Source organism: Fonsecaea erecta, assembly GCF_001651985.1.
Source record: "Fonsecaea erecta strain CBS 125763 chromosome Unknown Scaff10, whole genome shotgun sequence".
Taxonomy (NCBI): Eukaryota; Fungi; Ascomycota; class Eurotiomycetes; order Chaetothyriales; family Herpotrichiellaceae; genus Fonsecaea; species Fonsecaea erecta.
The window spans coordinates 1069641-1083992 of NW_017387253.1; the positions used below are offsets into that span (position 1 = coordinate 1069641).

Genomic DNA, 14352 nt, shown 5'->3' on the forward strand with positions numbered 1-14352 from the left:
AAATGAGGATACTGACTGCGGCAATGGCACTAAATATCGGGTTCCAAGCAGTAAAGGAGGGCAACAAATAGGGAGTTGATGGAACAAACCCTTATATATGATCAGGCTCGCTGACCAAGGTCATCCTCGACATCAATTTGAACTTCACTGTCGCCACTTTGGACCCCCATTCGACAGTCTCATTGGTGTAATTATGTACTACTTATGCTCTGTCGTGTTGTTGTCTCTGCCCAACTTTGACCGGCGGCGTATTTCGCATCTTCTCGGCGAAAGATTGTCCGATCCGCCGACCACCAATTTTTTTTATCCAAACTTCTACGAGTCCCGCGAGTGGCCTTTCTACAAGTACACTGCAAGTATTCAACACACTATCGCAATCCGATTCTCTCTGCCCTGAGACCCAAACGAGCAATGGCTCAACCCAGCCAGACCGGCTCGCTTCCGGCCCCGCCGACCCTATCCTCATCCCTCTCTTCCCAAATCGACCTGCTAGTGGCCCTCCACTTGTGGTCCTGGCCCGCCTTGACACTTGCGATCCAAAACGCCTGGGGTGGCTCTCCAGAGGTCTCGAAAGACAAGCGGGACTGGTTCGCCGGCGCTGTGTCCGAGCTGCTCACCTCAAACCCTCCGCAACTGGCCGACGTCAGCGACCTGGAAGAAGTCTTGATACAAGTCATGCTGGATGAATTCGAGGTCGTGGTCGACGACGGCAGCGCCGAAGAGACGGCCAAGAAGATCTGGAGTGGCGCGACCAAACTGACCGCCGGGGATACCTCTGAATTGAACGAGCTCTACACGAAATGGCAGGAGAAGGAGAAAAATGGAGGCGACAAGGTCGTCGGTATCGTCAGAGGGGAAGACAAAGATGCTGAAGAGACGGATTGGGATGATGACGATGACAATGGTGGTAGTGAAGAGGAGGAGGGGGAGTGGAATGGGTTTTCCGATCGATCAGACGTGCAGATGGCCGACGCTCCCTCGATCATTGACATTGACTGGAAACCCAAGCAGAAGCCCGAGCCGGAGGTTGATGACGAAGGGTTCACAAAGGTTGTGAGCAAGAAGAAGAAATGAATCTACTCAGCTTATGTTGCAATCGCTTAAATTTTGGGCAAGCGACTCCTAGGGTCGAAGCCTCCGAAAAAACCACGGTGAAACAATGCATGTTCGGCGGTGGCATCACGATGACTAGCCACGACCTCAATGGCCCTCCGCATCGACGAGCCCCAGCTTCTCATTCTCCTGTTTACTCCTCTGGCTCCACTCGGGTGGCTCATCGATACCCTCATCCTCCTCACGATCTCCCTGTGCCTTGTCCTTGTGCACGGTTGTCGGCTTGTGCTCGGCGGGGGAATAAACGGTGTACAAGATCAAAGGTGTTGGTCCGGTATTGATAAACTGGTGCTGTGTGCCAGCGGGCACGATGATGAGATCCCCCGCCTTTACATCCTGGTCTACGCCGTTGATGGTGGCTTTGCCCTTGCCGGATGTGAAGGTCAGGATCTGGTCGACGGTGTGTTTCTGCAGGCAAGAAAAGAGGCCATATTAGCAACGCCCACAGAAGACACTCATTCCCAAGGCAACTACACACGCAGTCAACGGGATCTGGCCGGACCATACCTCGTCTCCAATCTCCCCATCCACCGGCACGGTCATCAAGACCAACTGGCTGTACAACCCCGTCCACAAGACCCGACGGAATTCGGCCGACTCGCTGGGTAGCGACGTCGTCATGTTGGGGAAATAGGCCATTTCATGCTTCGGCGGGTCCATTGAGGGCGTGTTGAACTTCATCTTGGTGGCTGTGTAATGTCGAACCGGCAAAGGGGAAGGTCTCGTCGTTGTCGCTTTTGCTATGGAGAACGGAGTAAATAGAGAGCGAGAGACTTCGTGGTATCGCCGTGATCCGAGGCCGCTGGATTCGAAACGTAGACAGCAAGATCTCGCAAGTCGGAAGGACGTTTTCGATGGGAGAGACATGGAACCAAAAAGACGAGAACTATTCGGAGAGAAGGATGAGTAGGCGGATGGTGTGATTGATGATGGTTATTCTAGTTGCCTCCCGGAGAAGTGAGATCACCAACCAACTACGGAAGCTATGTGCACTTACTTCAGCGGGACTTTGACTTCTATGTACACCGATCCTACTAACCTACAAAGTACCTTACAGGCTGTTAAGAGAGGTGGACCGGAAGGTGTCACATACTCAAATCGGCACAGTGACCCCCCATCCATCCATCCCCGAGCAGCTGAGTTGTAGGCTGCCTTTGGCTGCAGGGGGGGCTGGGCAGACAAGGAGTCTTGATGTCATGAAGGCCGAAAAAGTCATCATAATATGCGCATTCTTTTCTTATTGGCACCAATGAGAAAGTCGAATCACAGTTCTCTTATGTTCCCCGAGTCACTGACGTAGCCGCGTCTTGCCGGCCCCGAGAGTCGAGGGTCACGTGTATATTCTACACAGGTCTTCCAGGTAACCAACCGGGTAACTGTCCCCCAGCCTCACCCCGAGCGTGAGAACGAGCGAATTAACTGACCGATCACGACGACGACAACCTCTTCATCTCAATGCCCTTGGTGCCGTCCATGATCTTCTTGATCTTCTCCGGGTCCACCTCCTTCTTCGGGGCGCCCATGTACCAGGTGATGTCGCTCCCGTCCCTCTCGCAGATGTGGAATCCGTTGCCGAAGAAGCCAAACATGTTGTCCGGGTCGTCGTAGTCGATCTCGTAGTCTTCGAACCGCGGCTTCTCGAGCAGGCGTAGGAAGTGCAGCCGCGAGCCCGGGTAGATTGCGGGCTTGCCGTCGACTTTGCCGCCCTTGAACCAGCTCGAACAAGGTCCTGTAGAAGAAGCAAGTTAGTCTTTCTCCTCCTGATGGTGCTCTTCTGTCGACTTTGTTCAAGGGCTATTTACAAATGTGGCGAGAGAGAGAGAGCGAAGGTAGATTCACCTGTCCATGCCGTCCTCTTCAAGAACGAATCGGCGTGCCTCAAGAATTGGTCCACTACCTTCGCTTTGGGCCTCACACTCCTGATGTTCTCCACCTGCATCTTCTCAATCACTTGAATCGTATAGTTGCAGTACCCCTCGATCAAGGGAAAGAAACTGCCATGTGCCGAGGGACAATAGGCGCCTCCATATACGAAGTAATTGGGCACCTCAGCCAATCCGAGACTCAAGTAAGAAGGCACATGAGGGTGATCTTTCCATTCTTCGTTCTTCGACACACCATTCACGCTCAGAGGGAAGCGGGGCTTGTAAGATGTATCGAAGCCCGTGGCGCAGATTATCACGTCGACTTCCCTCTCTTGGCCGTCTGGATCGATGAACCCCTTCTCCGTAATCTTTTGGAGTTGGGAGGTAAAGGGCGTGGTCTTTTCGCCAATGAGGGCTTCTAAGTATCCGTTTCCAGGAGTGGGACGACGACATCCAACGTAGAAGTCGGTCGGCATGATTTTCTCCAGAATGTCCGGGCGGTCTTTAAGCAGTGTTTTCATCTCGTTCTCGGAGTACTCGCGTGCAGCTTTTTGGGCTTCGGAACCGTTGATGATGAAACCGAATCGTTGATTGAGTTCCCCTTCAATCATTTTGCAGTATGCGAGATATTCATCGGGGTCGTCAAACAATTTTCGTTGTTCTTCGTTGTAGATGAAATTTGCACCGTCTTTGCCGGCGAATGCCTGAGCGAAGCCGGCAGTGATCCAGATCTTGTTCCGAATCCAGGTGTATACCCTGTCGACTTTGTCGTAGATGTTCGGCAGGATCTGAACTGCGCTGCTCCCGGCCCCAATCAGTGCGACCCGTTTACCCTGGAGATCCGTGTTCTGGTCCCACTGCGCTGAATGGAGGAGGGTGCCCTTGAAGTCATGCAGGCCGGGAATATCGGGCCACTTCCATTTATTCAGGACGCCCCCTCCATCGATAACCATATCGGCATGATCTTCAAATTCGCGTCCTGTGCTGAGGTCCTGCACGCGAATACTCCACTGGGCGGTGCCTTCGTCCCAAGAAAGAGCAACAATCCGGTGCCGTAACTTGACGTATTTTTCAACAAAATTGTTCTCCTGCTCGACCTTTTTGATATATTCCCAAATTTCTGGCGAGTAGGAATAATATCTGGACCACGGTGACGGTCTCCAGGGGAACTGGTACACCACGCTGGGGATATCGCATGCACACCCCGGGTACCGGTTTTCATACCAAGTGCCACCCACATCAGCGTTCTTCTCGTAGCATATAATTTCCACATTCTTGAGTCTCTGCTCCGCGGTCTTGAAGAAGTTCAACCCAGACATACCAGCTCCCAGGACGGCTATGCGCATTCTCTTCCGGGAGCCGTAGAGTTGCTCTAGGATTTCAACATCGTCAGGCGATGGATTGTTCAGCAGTGGGCGCGTCTGTTCCCTCTGAGCTAGCCCAGCTCTATCAGGGTCGTCGGGGAGATACATCCCCCCATAGCCATTGGTAGTGGCCACCGGAGCCATGTTTTGTAATGTGGCAAAGTGGTGGTCGTGAAGCTGGAACAGATATTCACCACGAGGGGATGTGTCGTAGTATCTATGTTTATATATGCATGCACGAACGAGCAAGGGTTCCGAAATCGGGTTAACCAGGTGTCAGCCTCGACGAATTTCCAAAGCCGGTGAATGGTGGAATGCGGAGATGTAGGAGACTATTGGCCGTTCCTCTCCGCATTTTTGGAGTACCGAGGCTGTCCTTAGGAAATTGGCATGATAATCGGTGGGAAAGACGCAGCGCTGCGTACATGGCATCTGAACCTCGAAGCCTTGTTGAAGATGGCAGATTGGCTAGAGGCGAGTCTCTATCATGCTACAACCCACGCCTGCTCGGTGAGAACCACGTCCACGAGCAAGAACCTGGCACAGCATAAAGAGTAATCGAGGCGCGACAGAGGAGTGTTTCGTACCTGACGGAGGACGGGAGTGGGTACATAGGTTGGGTAGTTGGGCTCGGACGAATGGTGGCAAAAGTCCAAAAGGAGGCTCAGCCTCGGCCAAGGACCATGTGCCACGGAGTATTTCATTTTCCGGATGCCGACACAGCAGAATTCCAGCAAGGAATTTGAGTGGGCGGCTCTGCCCGGGATCCACTTACTACTCTGAGACTAGCCCTTCCCACTCCCTCCGCCTCCCGCTTATCAGATTTGGTGGCTGCGATCTTCTCGAATCCTCGAGTACGGCAACGCCAGCGATTGCGACGCATGAGCCAGAACTCGACTGCGCCTCACTTGACAACAAATTCTTTGCCCTGCGCATCACATTGCCTCCCACGTACCGAATCCTTACTTGCCTACCTTAGCTTCCGAGTGCTACAACTACAAAGACCCTTCTCACAAGACTTGACTGCTCTCCAGTCACTTTCAGTCTCCGTTCCCTGTCGAAATCTAGTCTTTCACATCTCAAGAAATACATGTGGCCGGACACAATGGAAGACATACAACGACAACCTTTGTCCCCCATCCAAACAGAGATTCCTTCCTCGAACTCTCCTCCCACATCAACCACCTCCTCCCCTCGCCCATCTCTGTCGGCCAAACGCTCCCGCTCGCCTCTCTCACTCGATCTCTCATCCCTCCCACCACTTTCCCAACCCGCACCCCCCTCCAACACTCTCCTGATTACCCGCCTCGATGACCCCAAGATCTTCCACCCGGCGTCCCTGGCGACCATCCGACAACACATCACGGAGATCGCCCCCTTGAACTCATTCTCCCCGCTGAAATCCATGCACCGCATCATCTGCTCGTTCTACGACGTCGACGCCGCCATCGCCGTGAGACAGGCATTCGACGGGTCGGCGGTCATGGGGAACACGGTCGCAAAATGCTACTTTGGCGAACCCACCCCGATCGGAGACGAGAAGAAATACCTGAACCGGCCGGATGCCGGGAGGTTATTCTTCATCAGTCCCCCGCCGAGCCCACCCGTGGGCTGGGAAATGAAAGAGGAAGATCCCCCGAACAAACACGTCCACGCTGAGGATCTGGCGTCGAAGCTGGAGAAACTGAGCGGCAAGCTCACGTCGGCCCCCACCAACGCCGCCGACGACTCGCCCTCCGAAGACGACACTAAGATGCAATACACTGCCGAGGGACTGCAGAAGCTGAAGGCCAGCCGAGCACAAGCCTTCTCCGGAGTGTCGGCGGAGAACTCCCCTACGGCAGATGCGTCACCCAAGAAGCACCGGAGCAGAAGCTCGACCTTGATCTACGACCCCAAAGCCCACGGTGACAGCCCGGCCCTTCCCGCGGTGATGTTAGAGGCTGACGACGACTCGGACGTAGAACTCGAGCCAGAGGACTCGTCTAAGAAGATAAGGCCAAGTACGGCACGTCCACCTGTCGAGCTGATGGAGCATTGATCAAATTCCTTTGCGTGGAGACTGAAGTTGAATTTCGGGAACGGACTGCGTGAGACCATAACAATAGATGACCATGAGATGGCGTTATTGGGAAGAGAGGATTGACTTGGTCGGGGTGGATCGGAAACAGTCGTTTTCAACGATTGAGAAGGAGGAAAGCCCCAAGCCTAGGGGAAATGGTTTGATGGGATTGGGATTGTCATTATCCCCATATATACAGTCTTGTATATGAATAGCACATTCTCCCCGCACACCAGGCCAAGGCAAGCTCGGTCCATCCAGCGATGTTCTGAGTAAACCCCAACCTCGATGCTACCTGGACAGTATTTGACTGCCCTTGTTATAATGATGAATACACCGGACAAGCTCTGTATGCGCGTTCCGAGACCGGTAACAATACCTTCTTCCAAACTCCGTACCAATTCAATGCTGTGCAAACGTGAAGTTCGTCCAAGGCTTCCAGAAATACTATCCCCCTGATCTGAAATGTCGCAATGTCGACCAAGAGTACAATCCGAGCTCAAATCATAGACATGTTGTCCTCCTTCCCCTCTCATTCTTCGATCCCCTTTAATCTCCGATACCATTTCTTGTGTTGTTCGAAGAAGACCATCGTGCATATCGTCTGCGGACCTAGGCGCATGAAGCTGGGAACCCAGCCGCGTAACATCCACAAGAGCCCTTCCTTCTGACTGGCCTGCGTCAGGATCTCAAATATCGACATCTTTCCCCCTGCGGACATTATCCGCGTCTTGATCACATCCACTGGGGAACATATTGTAGTTGCAACGAATCCTGCAGCTAACGAGGCGCAGAAGTGGGTGCTAAGTGTGTCGGCCATTCCTAAAGTGTTAAGACATGCGGATTTGAACACGTCGTAGCTCGCCAGCTGCGAGGCATTCATGAGCAATGCTCGGGTGGAATTCGCGGTCACGCCGCGGAATATGGAAAGGGCACCCTCTTCACGGATCATTCGTACCAGGCCGTTGAGTGCGTGGTTGTAGTTCCGCTGAAGGTGGGGGGGTTTGGAGGCGTCGGATTGCATCCGCACGTTGAGCACGTCCCCAGGGTTGCCGGCTATTCCACCCAAGAGTCCTGCGGCTGACGACATGAGAATGAGATTCAACATAGACTGTTGTGGCTTAGGATTTGAGGGTGTTGGCTGGACTGCGAATCGTGACTTGAGGTCTTCGTACACGCCAAAGCGGACGGTCGAGTAAGTCATTTGGCGCAGAAGAGCGGCCGAGAGACCTGCGTAAAGGCCTAATAGACCCTGGTTGCGAAAGACATATGCGAAGGTGCTCAGGGTGGTTTTAGGAGCAGAGGCAGAGCGGGTTTGCAGGCGGACCTTGACTATACCATATACCAGGTGGTTAGAAGAATCAATGGGAGCCGATTGACTAGGAGCACAGGTACACACCTAGGTCTAGAGGATGAGTGACTACCGCAGCCATTGAGGCTGCACTTCCACCGAACCAAAACGGATAATGGATCGCTGCAGCGGTCTTCCGCTGCTTTGGCACGGCCTCGACATCGTGCTTAGGGGTTGCGACAACGGCTGGTGCGGATTCGGCCATGGCTCCATTCCCAAAAGTTGCGGGTATGTGCGTCAAATAGCAAACATCAAGCAAAGCAAACCAAAAGGAGAGGACGGGAGTGGAGGGAGGAGGAGTGAACGATAACGAATGCTCGCGGAAGCGCAGGGCTACTGGTACATATATAAAGTAGAGGATGAAAAAAACTGCGGCAGCACGATCCCAATGTTTAGCTGCAGTGACCCAGCAGTCGGAGATGAGTTTAGATGACGGAAGAGGGCTCCTTCCGAGAGACGCGCGGGTTTTCGAGACGGTCGGGAAGGCCAAAGCGATATCGGTCCCGAGACGCGACCGCACACAAAGCTCCAGCAGAGCTCAGCAAAACGGGCTTCGGGCCTTCACGCCGTGTTCCTCCACTATTTTATCAAGCTTCATCAACCACACATCCTGTGAACGGCGAGCTTAAGCTCCCTCAGCCTCTCCGATGAGGCTTCTCAAGACTGGGGCTTTTGTGCGTGCCGCCCAAGCTGCCAAATTCTCAATCCCCTGCTGTTCAAGGGCTTCTAATTCGTCCCCGGTTGTGGTCCCGACAAGATGGGCATCCTCTCAGGCTCAAGCCCAAGCTGCACCGGACGAGCACCCCTTCCCTGAACAATCCGTCAGCCTCGTCAACGAGGTTGACCCAGCAAAGACCGCTGCTGCATCAAATCAGAACGCAGACCATGCCGGGTTTGAGAAAAAGCTACAAGAGTTGGACCAGCAGAACAAAGTTATCCGCGAAAATGGACAATCTGGAGCAAAGATACTGGGAGTACCATACATCTTCGATCAGACCTCGAACCTGTCCAGCTCCATCTTAGATCTCGTTGGTCGTAACCTCTATGACCACCCTGACCACCCCATCTGCATTACTCGAAAGCTCATCGAGTCATGCTTCGAAGAACCGACGTTCAAACACTTCGCGATGGGCAATCCAGTTGTCACAGTCAGGGACAACTTCGATATCCTGGGTTTTCCGGCAGACCATCCAGGCCGCTCGAGGACAGATACATACTATGTCAATTCGACCCACCTGCTGCGCACCCATACTTCTGCCCACCAAAACGCTGCGTTTCAATGGCTAGCGAATAACCCTGCTAGGAAAGGCTACACCATATGTGCGGACGTCTACCGCAGAGATAGCATTGACAGGAGTCATTTTCCCGTCTTCCACCAAATGGAAGGCGCACGAATTTGGGAAGCTCAGCAGAATAGAGCCGCCCAGATCGAGCGCGACTGTGAAAAGATGCTCAAGACTGGTCTCGTGGTGGAAGACCAAGCCACAGACTTTACTGGGAGTGCAAATCCCATGCAGCCCGAACATAATCCAGACGAAGTGCACCAACTCGCCAGGCATTTGAAACTCAGCCTTGAATATCTTGTCAGCCGCATCTTCGAGGCCTCTGTTCAATCCCTCCCCTCTGCTGCCAGAACAGACACTCCTATGCAGGCCCGCTGGATCGAAGCCTATTTTCCCTTCACATCCCCGTCTTTCGAGCTCGAAGTCCTATGGCATGGAGGCGAATGGTTAGAACTTCTAGGATGCGGAGTCGTCAAGCAAGACATCCTGAACAAGGCGAGATTGAACGATCATATCAGCTGGGCTTGGGGGATAGGCATTGAACGCTTCGCCATGCTCTTATTTGGTATCCCCGACATTCGTCTATTCTGGTCCACCGACCCAAGATTCCTCAAACAGTTCACACGTGGAAAGATTACCAAATTCGAACCATTCAGTAAATATCCTGCCTGCTACAAGGATATCGCCTTCTGGATTAAGCCAGTTCCTTCGGCATCATCACCCCTGGGTTCACAGTCAGCACACGCTACTTCGGGTGTTGCAGCTGCCGCGGGTGGTGACGCCACAAAGGCCTCGCCGGCAGAAACCCAGCCAGCCGCATTCCATGAGAATGATATCATGGAGGTTGTCCGGGACGTGGCAGGCAGTCTAGTTGAAGATGTGAAACTAGTGGACGAATTCATTCATCCCACGACAGGAAGGAAGAGCCTCTGTTATAGAATCAACTATCGGAGTCTGGAGAGAACATTGACGAACGAAGAAGTCAATGGTTTGCACGAGGAAGTCGGAAGAAGAATGAAGGATTTGTTTGGCGTTGAGCTTCGTTAAAAGCGTTCTGTGCCCTCCGCCGACCCGAACCATTTCAAAGTGCGACTGTCGCTGTTGTTCAGCAAAACAGTTGACCAAGTCGAGACCTACCCGTCGAAGGTTGGGCAGCTTTTCATGACAGGTAAAGTCCTACCCCATCCAAGTCCCATCCCGAACATCTTTTCGTGGTCCAATGATGAACTGCCTAAATCATAATTGTTTCAACCCCATATGATCATCTGACTTGATTATATTGTGCATTGCCTCTTCTGAAATGGATCAGAGACTCTCTATTAAGACCTGCCTCTTGCGTAGAATGGCCAGGCACTGACATGATACGCTTGATACAGGCAACTGGATTGGAACGACAGACTTCATCTCGACGTTTCCCTCTTGTTTTCAGCCTGTTATCCGGCTTCAGGAGATGCCGAATCTACGGACAGCAGTGTCAATTAATCTCACCTTGCTATTTGAAGAAGCATGTATACATTCTGGAAGATATATTGTATTACTATCCATATTTCCATGCTCTCAGAGGTACTCATTCCTTCAGCGAAAATGAGGTTATAAATGTGCATGGCGGTTCCAGTAATCCCAATATGTAAGAGAAGAGCGTATGCTGTACAAGGAAGAAGAGCCCTGACAATGACGGGGTACATTGAAGCACATTGCAGCAGCAACATGCCATGCGGCTTCGTTGTGATCGTCTCCAACACCGCTTCGTGACCTGATAACATACCAGCCCAACCCACATGCCTCTGAGCGATGCCATTCCGGTGCGCTTCCCACGTTGACTTTCCACGACGGAACATGTTAGCCGTCATACACATTACTACCGTGTGCCACGCTCCCCGCGATCCTGTCACTTCTAAGATGAGAGCCCACACATCGTCCTATCTTTTGCAGAGTCCTCCTTCGTCTCTAAACACCCGCTTCATCACTCCGCCGATCCCCCACCGGCTGGAAGCGCAGAGACAGAAAAGAGGTCGAAAAACTTTTGGTACAATGGGTCAAACGCGCGCCCTGATTTTAACGTTCCGGAAGTGTCGGGAGGGGGAACTAAGAGTTCTTGACGACCCCGACCTTGGCCGCCCTCACGACACGCCCGTTCAATCGGTATCCTTTGCTCTGGGTGTAGAAGACGTCCCCGTCCTCCTTCCCCTCGACCTTTGTGAAGAACGTGGCCTCGTCGGTGTTGGGGTCGAACTTGCGCCCTCCGCCCTCCATTGGGTCGAACCGCTCCAGGCCGTGCTTCTTCAGCGTGGACATGAGGATGTCCTCGGTCATCTTCAGGCCCGAGAACAGGTTGACCAAGTCCTTGTTCGGTTCTGAGGTAGACTCGGCGGAGGCCGCGACGTTGGAGTCCGCGGAAGAGGTGTTGGAGGTGGTAGTTGTGCCTGAGGTGAGCCCCAGAGCAGACTGAGGCACCGACGAGAGGGCACGGTCGAGGTTGTCTATCGAGTCGAGCAAGTCGGTGGCAAACCGCTGGATGGCGAACTGGCGTGCGGATTCCATATCTCGTCGGGTCCGTTCTTGCAGGTTGCGGTAGTCGGCTACGGAGCGGAGGTATTTGTCCTGGAAACAGAGGCATTAGTCTTTCAATACATCATTGATAGAGTCATCTTGAAGTTCCGGGGGAAAGTACCTTCAGGTCTATCACCTCCCTCTTGGCCTTCTCAAGCTCTTCCTTGAGAGGATCTTGCTTAGCCTCCTCGACAGCTTTTGCCTCTTCCGATGAAGGAGCCGCATCCGTGGCAGGTTTCTGCTGCTGTGCCTCTGTGGACTGCCATCTCTGCCCTATCCGTGATGAGAGGGAGGCAGGTCTGCATGCCCGGGGAGCAATGAAGGTGGCGGAAGAGAATGGCGACCGCCGTATCAGATGCGGCGACGCAGACAGCGACTCTGAGACGGTGCGGACCTGGCGAAACAACTGTTTGCGGAGCATTGTGAGGACACGGAGAGATAGAGAGAGGAGGCTCGAAAAATGAAACACAAGTAACAGAGACTCTAGGGTGTGGATGGCCTTAAAGAAGCTGTTTTGTGCAGGGGAAAAGTTATCGCCTTGGTAGCAAGTATTGCGAAATTTAGAAAAGCACACGACCGGGGGACGAAAGCTCCGAGCGAATGCCGCTTCTGTCGGGAATCTGGAAACAATGGGTCGCCGCTTTAAAGATTGTCGGCAGAGATGCCTTTTTGGGACTGTCATCATTGACAAAAGGCTATCTGTATGTTTGGCCTGAGACCTAAACAGCAAGAACGACAGAAACAAGAAAGAATTGGCTGAAGTCGTGCATCTCGACGTCCAGCAACCGGACGACGTTATTGTCCGTCCTGCTCGGATACTGTCTAGCTGTTGAAGCCGGCATGTGTTGTCTGAAAGCTCTCGTTGACACCATCACTCGGCCAGCAAACTATGACTGCACGGGCTGGGAGAAGGATATCGAGACGAACTCGTGCGTGGCCCATGGCAAGCAGGCGCCAACATATCGCTTCTCTATCCCTTCCTGTCATCCTTGTAAAGACCCACCCGTTGCGTCTACACTGACCTAGAATCGTCCTCGTGTGAAAAGTACTTGAGGTGCTTCAATCTGAAGATAACATGGGCAAGACGCCTGGAGGTGAGTGGGTAGTTGCAACAACGTCCACATGATGATTTCCTCCGTTACCGCCGGTGGGCATGTTAGACTGCCGGCAGAAGCTAGTGATACGAAGGCAACAAAAGCACCTTGACATTCTGTGCTAGGAGGGACAGGACGTGGGACATCCCTGGGGACTGAGCTGCTGGTCCAATCACCACTTCCTCCGCCACCTCCAAATCGGCAACGGAATCAAAGCTCATTCTCGTCCGATATGAGTGCGTAAGATCCGGCCTTGGTATCCGATCTGGCGGCAGCAGGTCGCCGGTGGTTTGGCTCACTGTGGTTCTCTAGTACGGTGGCTTGAATATGTCTCGCCAGGGCGAAGGGAATGCCGAATATACGCGGCAATCGGAGCCTGCTAGCAGTGCTGCTTGTGTGGTTCACGCTTTGAAGGTATTCAACGTTGCCGCCCATGAATTTGACGTCTCCTGTTGGGTGCACAGTCCCATTCTGGATTGGAAGAGCAGCTGCTCTGATTTGGTGCACAAGAGTCACCGCAAGCTTGAAGAGCCGCGAAGGCCGTGGCGTGTCAGGGGCGTTGCTTGTTTTGTTCTGACCAATGACCACGGCTTCGTTGGCTCCCATGAGCTTGACCTTACCCATTGGCCCCTTGGCTGTGTTGACGATTGGAAGAATAGCAGCCTTGACTTGTCGCGCGAGAACGAAAGGGTTGCTTAGGAGCTTGATAGGGAGAGGCACAATGGAAGCCCTACCCACCCCTCCTGTTGCACCGCTGCCCCCGGTTCCTGGACGTCCAACTCCTCCCGATCCCCTACCACCTCCTTCTGCCTCTCCTCCACCGTGACCACCACCGCCGCCATGCCCACCTCCACCCCCTTTCTTGACCTCTGCATCAGCAACAGAGGCCTCAAGGGACATAGTCGCCTTTTTTGGGTCGACCTCCTTGTTCTCTTCATCAAGGCACATTTCACCAGCTGTGGCTCTGCCGGCTGGTCCGTCCTTCGCAGAAGATGCTGAAGCGAGGTTCATTAGGCGTGCGAGGACAACGAACATTCTCAGCCGTCCGCGCGTGCTCGCACCAGCGGACGCGGGCCAGTGACCTGTGGCCAACCCAGTGACGGGATCGGACAGGCCAGTACAGGAAGCACCGTACGCGCAGCAGGCTCCGTTCTGTAGTATGTCCGTGGTGCAGTAAGTACCCGCTGGGCAACAATTGCCTACGGCATTGCAGAAGACCATTCCGGCGGTGCAGACACCGCCGCGCTTTGCGAACAGCGAGGGGTCGATGAAGTGGTCGACCGTGGTGATCGTTGGAGGACGCGTCGGTGCTGTCGTTGGGTCTGGTGTCGGCATCAGATGACGTGGTTGTGCATCATGTAACGTGCTTGCAGCACGGTCAAGGCCCAGAGCTGGGAGACCCAAGGACAAGAGGTAAAAAGAGGTAAAAAGCGTTTTCATCGTGTCGAAGTCTTCGGGTTCCCAGTTTCAAACGTCGACGATATTTTACCTCCAGAAGGAGACCAAATATCCAAAGAAAGAGATGCAGATATATATTAATAGACAGGGAGAAAAACACGATCATCACTTCCTCAAGACGCCTCACCTTTTCGTTTACACATGATTCCTCAGTGCAGAGTGATGCGACTTAAGTAGTCACAACGAGAACGGGCTGTTTGCTCTTCACGCGT

At 53.3% G+C, this 14352-nt stretch overlaps 8 protein-coding genes across 8 annotated transcripts; 3 read left to right on the top strand and 5 right to left on the bottom strand.

Moving 5' to 3' along the window:
- Positions 1–411: 411 nt before the first annotated feature.
- Positions 412–1074, top strand: AYL99_10091 (hypothetical protein; the record flags this gene model as incomplete). Its single annotated transcript, XM_018841597.1, has 1 exon — positions 412–1074. The coding sequence occupies one exon, from the start codon at positions 412–414 to the stop codon at positions 1072–1074; it is 663 nt and encodes a 220-aa protein (XP_018689306.1).
- Positions 1075–1200: 126 nt separating this feature from the next.
- Positions 1201–1794, bottom strand: AYL99_10092 (hypothetical protein; the record flags this gene model as incomplete). Its single annotated transcript, XM_018841598.1, has 2 exons — positions 1201–1521; positions 1621–1794. The coding sequence occupies 2 exons, from the start codon at positions 1792–1794 to the stop codon at positions 1201–1203; spliced, it is 495 nt and encodes a 164-aa protein (XP_018689307.1).
- A 746-nt stretch (positions 1795–2540) lies between these two features.
- Positions 2541–4486, bottom strand: AYL99_10093 (hypothetical protein; the record flags this gene model as incomplete). Its single annotated transcript, XM_018841599.1, has 2 exons — positions 2541–2842; positions 2953–4486. The coding sequence occupies 2 exons, from the start codon at positions 4484–4486 to the stop codon at positions 2541–2543; spliced, it is 1836 nt and encodes a 611-aa protein (XP_018689308.1).
- A 961-nt stretch (positions 4487–5447) lies between these two features.
- Positions 5448–6383, top strand: AYL99_10094 (hypothetical protein; the record flags this gene model as incomplete). The annotated part of the gene is made up of 1 exon (XM_018841600.1): positions 5448–6383. The coding sequence occupies one exon, from the start codon at positions 5448–5450 to the stop codon at positions 6381–6383; it is 936 nt and encodes a 311-aa protein (XP_018689309.1).
- Positions 6384–6936: 553 nt separating this feature from the next.
- AYL99_10095 (hypothetical protein) lies at positions 6937–7960 on the bottom strand (the record flags this gene model as incomplete). Its single annotated transcript, XM_018841601.1, has 2 exons — positions 6937–7736; positions 7804–7960. 2 exons carry the CDS (start codon positions 7958–7960, stop codon positions 6937–6939), a joined length of 957 nt encoding a protein of 318 aa, XP_018689310.1.
- Positions 7961–8402: 442 nt separating this feature from the next.
- On the top strand, positions 8403–10085 carry AYL99_10096 (phenylalanine-tRNA ligase; the record flags this gene model as incomplete). The annotated part of the gene is made up of 1 exon (XM_018841602.1): positions 8403–10085. One exon carries the CDS (start codon positions 8403–8405, stop codon positions 10083–10085), a length of 1683 nt encoding a protein of 560 aa, XP_018689311.1.
- Positions 10086–11123: 1038 nt separating this feature from the next.
- Positions 11124–12009, bottom strand: AYL99_10097 (hypothetical protein; the record flags this gene model as incomplete). The annotated part of the gene is made up of 2 exons (XM_018841603.1): positions 11124–11639; positions 11710–12009. The coding sequence occupies 2 exons, from the start codon at positions 12007–12009 to the stop codon at positions 11124–11126; spliced, it is 816 nt and encodes a 271-aa protein (XP_018689312.1).
- An 883-nt stretch (positions 12010–12892) lies between these two features.
- On the bottom strand, positions 12893–14122 carry AYL99_10098 (hypothetical protein; the record flags this gene model as incomplete). The annotated part of the gene is made up of 1 exon (XM_018841604.1): positions 12893–14122. The coding sequence occupies one exon, from the start codon at positions 14120–14122 to the stop codon at positions 12893–12895; it is 1230 nt and encodes a 409-aa protein (XP_018689313.1).
- Between the last annotated feature and the right edge of the window lie 230 nt (positions 14123–14352).